The 14,204-nt window shown below is 40.1% G+C and overlaps 2 protein-coding genes across 3 annotated transcripts in view; one reads left to right on the top strand and one right to left on the bottom strand.

The window, feature by feature from the left end:
- Positions 1-14,204, top strand: part of cep89 (centrosomal protein 89) — a 142,447-nt gene that overhangs the window by 97,488 nt on the left and 30,755 nt on the right. The window lies entirely within an intron of this gene.
- On the bottom strand, positions 5,368-6,093 carry zgc:165481 (uncharacterized protein LOC100073327 homolog). Its single transcript, XM_041191546.1, has one exon. The coding sequence runs from the start codon at positions 6,091-6,093 to the stop codon at positions 5,368-5,370; it is 726 nt and encodes a 241-aa protein (XP_041047480.1).

Raw genomic sequence — 14,204 nt, 5'->3', positions numbered from 1 at the left:
CGTGACCTGGCCGGTATATATCCCTCAGTGAACATTACACGAAAAGATTATCTGGTCATGATCACATTGTTGTTTGTGGGAGACATGTACAAATTGCCTGTCACATTTCCTATATTACAATAGTGACTACACTTCAAAAGTACGTCATTGGTTATAAAGCACTTTGGGGTGTCTTGTAATCATGAGAAGTGTAATATAAATGCAAGTCTTCCTTTTTTATTCTTCCTTTTTGGACTATTTCGGGCTGGCCAGAGATCGCCTTGTACAAAAGGTAGTTACTGCTTGATATTAATCAGGGTCAGTGGCGTATCTTGGACTAGTTTGGATCACCGAAGGAGTTCAGGGAGGATTTCTCAGACTTGTTTGTCCCAGATTGAGCCTGGTTTTTTATTTGGTTTTTCAGCTCCCTAGGGGATCACGTGGTTTTCAGGTAGGGTGGGCAGTGTACATATTGTGATGCATAAGGCATTGCAATTGTGTAACATAGATTTGATGTATAAAATGGTCTTTTCCTGTCCATAATTATTCATATGTATATATTTTAAAATATTAATTAATGTGCTAATGTATATCAATAGAGATCTATTCTGTTTTCTCATCTCTAAGTTGTTTTATGCCATAATCGGATGAGCAATTCCAAAACAAGTGTTGAATCCATAAAGAGCAAATTTTAGTATGTATGTATTTCTTAGAAACATGACAGATGCATTGATTGTCAACACCACTCTTTTTAATAGTTAACATTTGCAACCAGTGTTCCCTCCAATTTCTTTTTTGGTGTGCGGTAACTTAAAGGGGACAGGTGGTCTTGTGGCACAGTAGGTAGCTTCCCTACCTCTGAACCAGAAGCTCTAGGTTCAAGTCCTACTCCAGGACTTGATAACCAAGGAAGGTGTGCTCATAATATGGCCAAACAGGTTGAATATCAACTTGTAAATCCTTTCAACATACGCCAATGGCAGGCAGTAGGAGCGGGAGAGATTCCTGGCCAGCCATTTGATGGAAAGAAATTGGAGCCTCTACCATCACTATCCATAGCTCCAGCCTACAACAGGCATGTAAAAGTGTATGTTGCCACAGCAACTCGGACTCCTTGTAGGGCCAGTTGGCTCAGTGGTCAGTGTGGATCAGTTTGATGCCAGCAGCACGGGGTTTGATCCCTGTCCTGGCAGGTGTGAATTTGGTCCTGCACCCTTGCCCAATCCATGGTTGAGATTGCGGCGCTGTGGGCCGGACCTGCCTTCGGGCAGAGAATTAAAGAAGAAGAAGAACTTATAGGGGCTGACTTGTCCGCAGGCTGCATTGGGAATTTTGGGTTGCTGCAGAACTTACAAAGGGAACATTGCTTGTAACTTGATTTTCAATATGTTGGTCAAATAAATGATATATGTATCCCAAACACATGACAATATGTGGTATAAAAATGCCATTTAGGGCTAGAGTATTCAATGACCAAATAATCATGGTTGTGGTTGTTGGCAGTCAATTATCTCAGTTCCAGGGCATCACTGCAGGAGTTCTTCAGGACAGTGCCCTAGGCCCAACCATCTTCAGCTGCTTCACCAATGACCTTCCAACATAAGGTCAGAAGTGGGGAAGTTCGCTGAAGATTGCACAATATTCAGCACCATTCACGATTCCTTAGATACTGAAGCAGTCCATGTCTAAATGCAGCAAGACCTGGACAATATCTAGGCTTGGCTGACAAGTGGCAAGTAACATTCGTGCCACACAAATGCCAAACAGTGGTTAGAGAACCCAACCATCGCTCCTTGACATTCAATGGCATTACCATCACTGAATCCCCCATTTTCATCATCCTGGGGATTATCATTGACCAGGAACTGAACTGGACCAGTCATGTAAATACTGTGGCTACAAGAGCAGGTCAGAGGCTAGGAATACAGCAGCGAGTAACTCACCGCTTGACTTCCCAAAGCCTGTTCACCATATACAAGGCACAAGTCAGGAGTGTGATGGAATACTCTCTGCTTGCCAGGATGAGTGCAGCTCCAACAACACTCAAGAAGCTTGACACCATCCAGGACAAAGCAGCCCACTTGATTGGCACCCCTTCCACAAACATTCACTCCCTACACTACCAACGAACAGTGGTAACAGTGTGTACCATCGACACGATGCACTGCAGAAACTCACCAAGGCTTCTTAGGCAGCATCTTCCAAACCCACAAACACTACCATCTAGAAGGACAAAGGCAGCAGATACATGGGAACTCCACCACTTGGAAGTTCCCCTCCAAGCCATTCACCATCCTGACTTGGAAATATATCACCGTTCCTTCACTGTTGCTGGGTCAAAATCCTGGAACTTGTTCCCTAACAGCACTGTGGGTGCACTTACGTGACAGGGACTGCAGTGGTTCAAGAAGACAGCTCACCACTGCCTTCTCGATGGCAATTAGGGATAGACAATAAATGCTGGCCTAGCCAGTGACACCCATATCCTGTGAATGAATTTCAAAAATTGCCATTTGCTCTTTTTTAGAAAATGATGTATATAATCATCACAAGTAAGCCCTCTTCAGTTTGATTTTTTATTAGAGAAAATTCACTATTAAAAGCAGGTATTGCGTGAAAAAGTTATAACCTACAGAAAATGTTAATAATCCTAAAACTATTCATTTACAAGATTATTAACAAAATTTTTTAAAAAATTAAGCGCTGTGTAAGATTATGATGTTGCATGAAAATCTATAGACTGACTAATAAGCTGTGTTATAAACTGGGGGAGATATGGCTTTGTTGTACTGTTTATATCTAAATTTATTTTTACTTCTTGAAAATGGATATTTATTTAGTAGGCATCAAAGATCACTTGTTGACTCCCTGTCAATATTTCCCTAAACTAGAGAAATGTGATGAATTAAATGTTGGGAACACAAAACATTGTAAAAGAAAATATAGAAGATCAGTTACTTACATGGGATAAATAATTACGTCTGGTATTGTTGGGTTGTAAATCTTAACATTTGATCAATTGATTAACAAAAATGTGTTGCCATTTAAATCACACACACAGATTACTTAATTTTGCAGTTTGTAAATGTGTATACAAGTGCTAATGGTATAAATCGAGTACAAAATAGGCAACTGCAATATTATTTTTTTCCCACTTGTGAGGAATGCCTTCATAATACCTTACTCATAACTCAACCCATCTTCCTCGTTCATGGAGTGAAAAGGATGTTCCAGGCATTTATTCAGCCGCATCTCTGTGAAATTTGCATAAATGGCATGTAATATTCTTGTTAAATATGGTAATCTTTTACCAATCTAAAACATAGGAAATTAATTTAGAAAATTTTTCTGCTTTTCTACTTTTTTTCTACTTTTTTGATCAATGGTAAGTGCACACCATGTGGAAATATTGGAGAAATAAAATGGAAAACCTAATTTGAAGCAAACAATTCATTTAAATAAATTAGGGCTCAGGAACAGAATAGGCCAGTCAGTTACTCAAGCTTGCTGTAGCTTCCCCTCAATTATATTAGATTGCAACCTCAACTCCATTAACCACCTTTTGTTTCATATCCTTTGACACCCTAACCTAAAGTTGCAAGTTTTTTAAAATCTGTGTATTAAAATGAAGCACGCCATTAAGGAGCATGTTGACCACAGATGGAAGTGAGACTATGAGCTCGATTTTCAGTAGGCCATGGGGTCAGGATCAGAGGTGGCTGGACCTACAATCTTGCACCATCAGCTGTCGTTGACGCCACAATCTTGACCCAAGCCATTTTTATAGAGGCCGCAAGTGGTGGGTAGGCAATTGAGGACAATTAAGAGGCTTAATAAGGCCTCTTTCCTGTGCTGACTATGATTCCCAGTCAGCATGTGAGATTTGTACATTGGCCCGAAAAATGGGCAATAGAAGAAGGAGGACTCATGGTGGGAAAGGACGGGGCCACGATTAATCCAGCAAGGAACCTCACCATCGCATCCATCATTGCCATCGGGCCACAGTTGCCGTGGCTGGCTGTTCCATGAAGGGGTTGCCCCTCTGTGACCACAACCAGGCAGCTGTGGCTGTTATAATTTTTTAAAAATTGACCTTTTCTTCAGAGGCCACATCCATGTTGAGAAGAAAGCAGTCTTGTTAAATGAGTATTTTGTACTCATTTTCCCAATGGAGGAGAAGGACAAAGTGCCATGGGTATGTGGGATTCAATACAGATGTAAAATGGTAGTGGGGTAAATAATGGGATTTAAGATGAACAAATCTCCCAGACCTATTGGGTTCCACTGCTGGGTAGTTGGGAGGTAGAGACTGAGAGTAGGGATAAAGGAAAAATTCTTCGGTTGAATGTCATGTTGGTGTTCCCCATGGATCTCTACTGCAGCCCCAGCTTTTCACCATGTGTATTAATGACTTGGATGAAGGATTAGAGCATTATATATCAAAGCTTGCAGATGACTCTATGTTAGGAGGCACAGGAACTTACAACAAGTCATAGACTGACTAAGTGGGGACAAACTGTGGCAGATGGAATTCAATTGGGGGTGTGAGGTCATCCAACTTGGATCTGAGAAAGACAAATTGAATTTTTTTTAAATAGTGAGAGCTGTAGAGGAACATAGGAATTTAGGTATCCATTGTGTACAAACCACTGAAAGCTAGTGAACAGGTACAAAACGTAATCAAAAAGGTGAACTGAATATTGACCTTTTTCCCAAAGGGGTTTGGAATACAAAAGCAAGAAAGTAATGCTTGTACAGAACCCATCTCGAGTATTGCATTCAGTTTTGCGCATCACACCTCAGGAAGGATATATTGGCTTTAGATGGGGCACAGTGTAGATTCAACAGACTGATACTAGGGCTGAAAGGGTTAATTTATGAGGATAGGTTGCATGGACTGGGGTTGTATTCCCTTGAGTTTTGAAAATTGAGGGGCGACCTAATCAAAGTGCTTAAAATGAATAAAAGTAATAATGGAAAAAAGATGAAATGATAATGATAGGATAGATAAAGAGAACCCTCCAATGGAGGATTCCAGACCAGGGAGCATAATTTTATGGAGCCTTCCTATGTGCAAATTGGCTGTTGTATTTTCTGCATTACAACAGTGCCTGTATTTAAAAAGTACTTAATTGGCTGTAAATCTCTTGGGGACATCTTAAGGCCAGGAAAGATGCTATATAAGTGCATTTCTTTCTTTAAAATTAGAGCTGGGATACTTAGGAGTGAAATCAGAAAGCATTTTTCCACACAAAAGATAACTGAAATTTGGAATGGTTTCCCCAGAAGTCTGGATGCTTGGTCAACTGAATACCTATAGTCACAGACGAATTAGTTTGGGTGTCCTGGCTAAATCCATAATTTTGTTGTAGAATCAGGTAATGCCTGTTAGCTCCTGGATGAACAATCACATATACCCTGACAGAGGCACTGACAAAAACCATAGACCAAACAAACAGTCAGACTGGAAGGAACAAGGCTGACACACACAACTCCCAGAGTCACTTTTTGGATTACCAGAAGATAAATTCCAAGTGGCAATGAACTGAAATAGAAGAAACCTAATAGCCACACGAGTATTCTTGGCACACGGTTACAAATTTTAGAGAACACATCTTGATCGATTCTGCTTTGGGATGTAACAGACATAGTGTCAAGACTATGATCTGCATAATAGTCAGAGGTGGTATGTCTGCTTGGAGTCCTCGGGGAATTCCTTTGTACCTCCCTTATAGTAATAACTAAGCAGTTAGAAGAACCAAGGGTTGAACTGGAGGAAGTCAAGTTCTTTGGTGTTAATACTACCTCTTTGCAACCTGAATTCCATGTTGTCTTGTCTCTTGCTGTAAGTTTGCACATAATGTCTGTATCATCAGGGAGACTTGCAATTTCATCCTGATGGACCTCTGTCTCATGGCGACAGAAGGGACAACTAATATAGTGGGAGCCATCGTTGATATCTAGGATTTTGTTCAGACATTTTGCACATACTCTGTGTAAACAGTCCAGAATCTTAGGCTTTCGGCTATGGCCGTTGTACTTTTGGTAACAGATTTTACATTCCAGATCAGCACTTGAAATGCTTTTGTCTCCTTCTATGTGAGAGCAGCTCATCTTTAAATCAAACACACTGGGGAAAGAAAAAAGTCATGTAATAGAGAAAAAAACAATTACATTCTAGAGAAACAATAGATAGATTCATATTCATTGGTTCATCATAGAGACTGATCCACACTTAACCTTTTAAGTAAGCAATATATCCTGCATATATATATTGGGACTCGAACTCAAGTTCTGTCGAAGGGTCATGAGGACTCGAAACGTCTACTCTTTTCTTCTCCGCCTATGCTGCCAGACCTGCTGAGTTTTTCCAGGTAATTCTGTTTTTATCCTGCATATATACTGTATTTGGAAACCATGGCTCTGAACTTTGATCTGTTCTTGGTTCCCTACTACAGCACACTGTTCTGTTCTTTGATTATACTTTTCTTTGAAGAAAATGGTGGAAGAACCTGATTTGGGAGAAATATCAATATTTCCATTTAACTAAAATATTACCTGTGCCAAAATAAACATAGCCTGTCAGGATGCTTGTGGCTAATCAGAAGATGGATTAATCAACAGTTTAGCTAGATCCCGCCGTCCTAGATTTTAGGCATTTGTCCCATGTCTTGTGTTGTTTGCTGCTGGGATGCTGTTATGTCCCCTATTTTTGATGCGTGATTTGCAAATCAGACGGCATCATGTTTTCCGTCCCCGTCCCCTCTACTCTCTCAGCGTCACCAGCACTGTCCTAGTTCCACCATGCCAAAGTGTCCCTTAATTTTTTTCCTCAAGAGCTGTGACACAACTTGTATTGTTTATTAATTGTTAAATAAGTCCTTCTATGACACTGATAGGCTATAGCATCAAAATAATTTTTTATTGCACCAGGTTACTGACTAATATTACAGTTAGAATGTAGTAGTTTTATTTAATTATATTAGTATGCTCTAACTTGAGGTAAATGTAATGCTAAACATGAAGTTGACCTCACAAGCTATTTAGTTTACTCATATTAAACATGATGGCTTGAATTTAAATAAAATAATAATTTTCAGTTTTTAAGAAATCAGTTGCTTCAAAGATAGCTCCCTACCAGTGAGCCTGGGTTTTACTTGCATCGTGTACACAATGGTACTCAATATTCACGAATTTGTATTTGAGCTTGAATTTGATGAAAATATGTCTGCACAGCTCAAATTGACTAAATCCAAACTGAAGCAAATTTTTCAATTCTATTTGAATATTTTTATCTGTAAATTAATATAATATAGCAAAGTGCTGGTTTCTCAAGCAAAAGTTATTTTCTGCTGCTATTTTACCTGCAGGTATGTTTCTGACCATGTCAGCTGAATGTCTTGACCTTTCTTTCAAATAACGATGAATACATAGTTTATTATTAGATTATTTTCTGTCTGTCCATAAATAAGGAATTGAAAGGTCTTTAAGAATTTTCATGTTTCTCTTAATGTAACTCAAGAATTGTGTGCAATTTTGATGTTTAGGTTACCTGGCATGCCCTTTAAGACCATTGCTCAACTAGTAACTGTGAGGATCCTGGTATTTTCAGGTGCTTGTAAATCCCATAGATCAATTAGAAGTCAGTAAATTGTTTGCAAATGTAAGGCTCTGAAATGAACAGCCTGACTATATTTCTATTGGTTTAAGATTGTTTTGCAAATATAATGAGTTGTAATAATTGGTCTAGATGGACACACACTAGATGCAAGATTTTATAAACCCGTTTGTTTTCTGCCTGGGCTACTTGGCTTCAGATCTGATTACAGTCTTGGTCCAACCGCAAACATGAGCCGAATCCCAGGGATGGGATGAGAGTGACTGCCCTTAATGTAGAGGCAGTATTTCAGCAATTGTGGCACCAAGAAACCCTAATAAGAGATATGAGGAAATTGCTGTGCCTGGAACAAAATAAGATGGTTGTGGTTGTTGAATACTGAGGATATCCTCAGGGCAATGGTCTAGGCCCAACTATTTGCAGCTGCTTCATCAATTACCTTCCCTCTGTCATAGGGTCAGAGCTGGGGCAGTCCATGCATGATTGAATAGTGTTCAGCTCCGTTCACAATTCCTAAGATAATGAAGCAGGCATGCCTGCATGCTTCAAGATCTGGACAACATCCAGGCTTGGCCTGATGAGTGGCAATAAACATGTGCGCCGCATAAGTGCTAGATGATGACCATCTCAACAAGAGGGAATCAAACTACCTCCCATGGCATTCAAAGGCGTCACCATCAACTAGAGGGAAGCTAGATAAGTACAAAGAAGATAGAATAGAAAGTTATGCTGAAAAGTTTGATGAGATATGGTGGCAGGAGGCTCATTTGGAGGATAAACACTGGCGTAGTCTATTTGGACCAAATGGCCTGTTCATGTAAATTCTTTATTAGTTCACTAATATTAACATACTGGGTCGGGGTGGGGAAGGTCACTGGAATAGAATAAGTCAGAGGCTTAGTGTTCTGCACCAAATGCCTCATCTCCCAACTCCCCGAAGCTTGCCCACCCTCTACAAGGTACAAATCCAGAGTGTGTTGGAATACTCTCACTTGCCTGGATGGGTGTGGCTGCAACAACACTCAAGAAGCTCAACACCTTCCAGGGCAAAGCAATCAAATCGGCACCCTTAAATCTATTCTCTCCTGGAGCTGTGAACAGAAATTAGTTTCTGCAGCTAGATAGTACTGATGATCAAATATGACAACGAAATAGCCACCTTGAATGAAAATTTGTAGTCCAGGACCAAGCCATGTACAAACATAAAATTGTCAGTTGAGCTCATGTGCATTGGAAGCAAATACTAATTTTCTTCAAAGATCTATAAGGAGGTGCAGGTTGTGCTAACTGTTTAAAAATGCTAATATATAAAGGGTCATGGTTGTTGCTATTGCCCAACACTCCCACAAGACAAGCTGGGGCATTTTAAAGGCCCATTAAGTAGTCTTTGCCAGTCAGCTACTGACACCTGCAATTTAGGTTCCAGCTAGACTGAGCTGCATTCATTTCCTGGTTTTTGCTTGTTCGAACTACAACAGTTTTGTCTACCTGTGCATGGTGAATACAGGTATAGATAAAAGTTTCTCACAAAAGTTAAACATATAAATACTTACTAAATGGTGAGGGAAGCATCCTTACTGTCTGAATGCTTAAATTGAGATTAGGTGGGTTTACAAAGTACTTGGATGTTACGATACCATACTGAATTGAGCTAGGTGTAGTTTTCGTCTTGTGCATTAGTTTTGTCCTAGCACTGGCTAAAGGGAGCTATATATTTTAAGAGTTTTATGCATGATTTTTTATATTCTCATTTAATGTTGCAGAGCAGTTGCTTTATAGTGCAAGCAAGTGATGTTTTGGTACATTATCCTCATACAAAGCTGAACCAATGTGATTTTGGATTAATAGTCTAGCTACAAGTATTCTTTATTGTGAGAGTTTGTTTTAAATCCAGGTTAATTCCTGGAATTAGAACAGATTAAATCATCTGTTGAAAAGCTATATAAATTTAATTTAAAATTTTGGAGTCTCAAAAAGAATTGTGAGGTTAGATTTTTAGTCAGTCCTCTAAGCAGCAGCAGCAAAGACGATGAGAAAAGTTTACAGGAGAAACAAGGGCATTGCTTTATTTCATAACTAGATATATCTTGTTTTGTTGATCTCTAAGCTTAAATTAGAGAATGACTGCAACTTTTGCAGTATTTAAGAGAGCTGTTGATTTATTAAAAATAAAATAATTTTGAGTGGCTAAGTTCCTAAGAAAACGTAAAATATCCTAATTTTTAAACCTTTTCTATATATTTAAAAATCTTTTATATATACAAAGCTTCTACATGTTATGATTTTTGAGTAACACTTTTAAATCAACATTTATGTTGAAACAATACTTAAAATTGGATCAATTACAGCAATATTTTGCCATATATTTTGACGTATCAAATAATTCAAAATTTGACATCTTTTCTAATGTTCAATTTCTATGTCCAAAATACAGTTTCAAACAAAAAATAATTTTACCTTACAATAGTAGTTTGGACCCTTCAACCAAATCTATGCATTCTAAGCATGTGCAGTTTGCAGAACTTCCCAGCACGTAGACTGTGCATCACCGTGACTTGAAAGGTAGAAAGTGCATCCTTCAGCCTGCAAGCATTTGAGAATTTCTTTGCTTTGACAAAAACCTGTGAAAGAAACTGGAGATTGAACTCTCAGAGCTTTTTCAAACAACCTTGGAATGAACAACAAATGCTGTGTTCTAATAAGAACTACTCCAGCAGGCAGCACCTGAACATCCAACAGTTCATATGAAGATACCACGCGTGCTAAATCCAGAACAAAACATCACCTACTCTGAATAACATTTTTGAACAAAACTTCAGAGGGTCCCCTATTCAAGTTTTTCAGTTTACTTTTTAACCCGACAGATTATCCATCTTAATGGCCTTTCTAACTGAGATCACCAGATAATTACAGATGAAGAAGGCTTTTTGGTCAATCTTAGTTCATCCATCCACAATGTTCCCTCCTATTGAAACATCCAATTGGTTTTTAAATCATTTTAGAGTTTCCCCTTGCTGCCCCCCAACACCAGTTTTAAAAATTTTTCATGGAAATGAGTATTGCTGGCAAGGCAAGTATTTATTGCCCACACCTAATTGCCCTTGATTAGTGAGGCCCAAAGCTTTCCAGACATTGGGCCTCATTTTGGAAAGCTGGTGCAGCATGAAGAGTCCACTGATCTCAAGGAGTCCCAAGCGTGGGCCACTGTTAGTGTCATAGCGCCCTTCATATTATTGTTGTCGGGATTGGGTCTGGAGCAGGCTCTAGATGGAGAGCAGACAAGGGTATATGGGTGCAATCTATGGCATCTTGCATCCTGGGGAAGCATGCCATGCAGATAGACTGGTGCTCTCATTCTGCTTTGTTCTCTCTATAGTTAGTGAGATGTAGGTGTTCCTCTTTGGTGTAGAGAGCATTAGTGACCTCTCTGGTACTGCAAACTGGGAATTATTGCTGACGTTACCTGCTAAAGCCTGAAAGGAGCGTGTGTCATAATAGTTAAGGGACATGGTGACCTTGACGGGCACAGGTGCAGTGCTGTCCATGCCCTGGTTCCAAGGTTAAAGTTCTAGCTGCAGTAGGTTACATAGCTCAGTTTTGGCATCCTTGCGAAGCAAAGTCACCTTGTAAATTGCTCCTAAGTAAAGTTAATATAGAAGTGCTTCCTGAATACCTACTGTGGGTAAGGCATCTTGCATAAACTGCCATTTTCCTCTGACCTCATGTAGCAGCTATTACTGCTTCCTGTCGTCCTCTTTGCTGCCCATCTCTTCCAAGCTCAAAGGCAGGCCCATTAGACCACCTAGGACTGCAAAGAAGACAGCCAGTAGCTGTGCAACACCAGCAAAATCACCAACGTTCAAAGTGAATTTTCTACACTCAGAAAACAGATCTGAAAACTCCCAGAAGTTAACCAACAGCCTTCTTCAGCTACGTCATCAATGACCTTCCTTTCACCATAAGATCAGCAGTGGGGATGTTTGCTGATGATTGCACTATGTTCAGCACCATTCGCAGCTCCTCAGATACTGAAGCAGTCCATGTCCAAATGCAGCAAGACCTGGAGAATATCCAGGCTTGGCCTGACAAGTGGCAAGTAACATTTGCGCCACACAAGTGCCAGGCAATGACCATTTCTAACAAGAGAGAATCTAACCATAGCCCCTTGACATTCAATGGCATTATCATTGCTTAATCCCCCACTATCAACATCCTGGGGATTACCATTGACCAGAAACTGAACTGGACTAGCCATATAAATACTGTGGCTGCAAGAGCAGGTCAGAGGCTAGGAATCCTGCAGCAAGTAACTCACCTCCTGACCCACCATCTACAAGGCACAAATCAGGTGTGTGATGGAATATTCTCCACTTGCCTGAATGAGTGCAGTTCCAATAACACTCATGAAGCTTGACACCATCCAGGACAAAGCAACTCGCTTGATTGGTACCCATACACCATTTCCAACATCTACTCCCTCCACCACCGAAGCACTGTGGCAGCAGTGTGTACCATCTACAAGATGCACTGCGGGAACTCGCCAAGGCTCCTCAGGCAGCACCTTCCAAACCCACGACCACTACCATCTAGAAGGACAGTGGAATCAGATACATGGAAACACCACCACTTAAAAGTTCCCCTCCAAGCCACACACCATCCTGACTTGAAAATATATCACTGTTCCTTCACTGTTGCTGGGTCAAAATCCTGGAACTCCCTTCCTTCCTAACAGCAGTTTGGGTGTACCTACACTACATGGACTGCAGTGGTTCAAGAAGGCAGCTCACCACCACCTTCTCAAGGGTAGTTAGGGGTTGGCAATAAATGCTGGCCTAGCCACCAAAGCCCACATCCCTTGAATGAATAACAAAAAGCAAAGTACAGTATGATCCCTTTAAGTGTCCTTTCTGCTGTTAGTGTCACAAGTTGCCAGGCAATTTTAGTACATGGCAAATCAGGTGCTGAGGCATACCAGAATCAGAAAAGAACCATCCAAGAAGTGCAGGATCCTAATTTGTTTACAGGCTTCAGTGTTTTCCATAGCTCTGGAGTTTGGTTGATTATGGAAATGCTGATCCTTGTGGCAGGCAGGGAGAACACTTCCTGTAATGTGGTGACCAGAACTGTACACAAAATTCCAGCTGTGGCCTAACCAACATTTTATATAGTTCCATCATTACATCCCTGTTTTTGTATTCACCCAATAAAGGAAAGCATTCCATATGCTTTCTTTACCTCTTTATCCACCAGTCCTGCCACCATCAGGGACCTGTGGACTCTCAGTTCCTCACCCCCTCTCAATAACCTCCCGTTTATTGAGTTTTCACTTGCTTTGTTTGCCCTCCCCAAATACATTACCTCACACTCTTCAGTGTCTCTTAATAACTTGAATATCTAACACGAGGAGATCTTTCTTCTGATTGTTCTTGGTATTGCCTCCAACACTTGACTTTCCTTTGTGTTCCGATCATCAGAGCTGGTTACAATGCTCAAGGCTTGCACACTATTGAAATTTATTATGATTTTCTCTGACTTGTGTTCTACTGTTTTGTCTATAATTCGATAATCTGTTGGCTTTGTTGATTGCTGTTATCTATTAGTTGGACATAGCGATTTTAATTGTAACTTTTGTGACTGCGTGAGAAATGGGTGATGGCAAATCAACAGCTCACAAATTGCTGCCCTGATTTTCTTTTCCATTCAGGTCATTGATGTATGGAATCATGAAATGCTTATGCATTATATTTACCAGCTGTGACTCAAAACTGCTTAGGATTTCCTAAATTATAGGAGTTTAATTACAGTCGCCTAGTAAAACAACTTTTCTGTCTTTCGTTCAAGCACCCTTTCTGCCTCTTATTCGAACAAGAGAGTCAAACAACCTGTGCTCCTCTCCACAGATGCTGCCAGACCTGCTGAGTTTTTCCAGGTATTTTTGTTTTTATTTTGGATTTCCAGCATCCGCAGTTTTTTGCTTTTATCTTAGTGTTTAATTAACTGCCACTTCTCTTCAAGGAGTGCCTACCTTGAAGAAGTTTTGCTCTTCTCTCCGTCAGGATTTTCGTATCTCACTTTTGCCTTGTTCACCTTCATTGCTTTCCACTTCTCTCCTGGTGTTTGCCCTCTATCCAGCTCTACTTGCCACCCCCCCCCCCCCCCCCCCCCCCCCCCCCCAACCACCCCCAACCACCTCTCTTCTATTTTTACTTAGTTCTGTTGAAGGGTTATTCGGACTCAAAACGTTAACTGTGCTTCTCTCCACAGATGCTGCCAGACCTGCTGAGTTTTTACAGGTATTTTTATTTTTGACCAGTATTTTTATATGGTGCACCTGATCTGATTTTCTGGCACTTAACATGTGCCACATTGAGCAGAAGTTATTAAAATAGAAGTAGATAGATAAATTATATTGCTACTTATTTATATTTAGAAATACTTGCATCAAACCCCTATGTTCTAAATGGCTTTCTGCAACTTGATTCATATTCTGATGATTATTCTGAATTGATGCTGGCAGTGTAAAGCATTCAATTCATGCCCTTTTCTAGTAAAAATGACTTAAGCTGTTGAACAATTGTTTTACAAATGTAAATGTGCTTCCTTTAAT

This window comes from Carcharodon carcharias, chromosome 7 (assembly GCF_017639515.1).
Source record: "Carcharodon carcharias isolate sCarCar2 chromosome 7, sCarCar2.pri, whole genome shotgun sequence".
NCBI lineage: Eukaryota > Metazoa > Chordata > Chondrichthyes > Lamniformes > Lamnidae > Carcharodon > Carcharodon carcharias.
Note: the sequence above shows the minus strand (reverse complement) of the source record. Positions and strands in the feature narration are given on the sequence as shown.

Bases quoted from the DNA above. Each gene is read 5' to 3' on its own strand.
- zgc:165481 (XM_041191546.1), bottom strand. From the start codon at position 6,093: ATGAGCTGCTCTCACATAGAAGGAGACAAAAGCATTTCAAGTGCTGAT.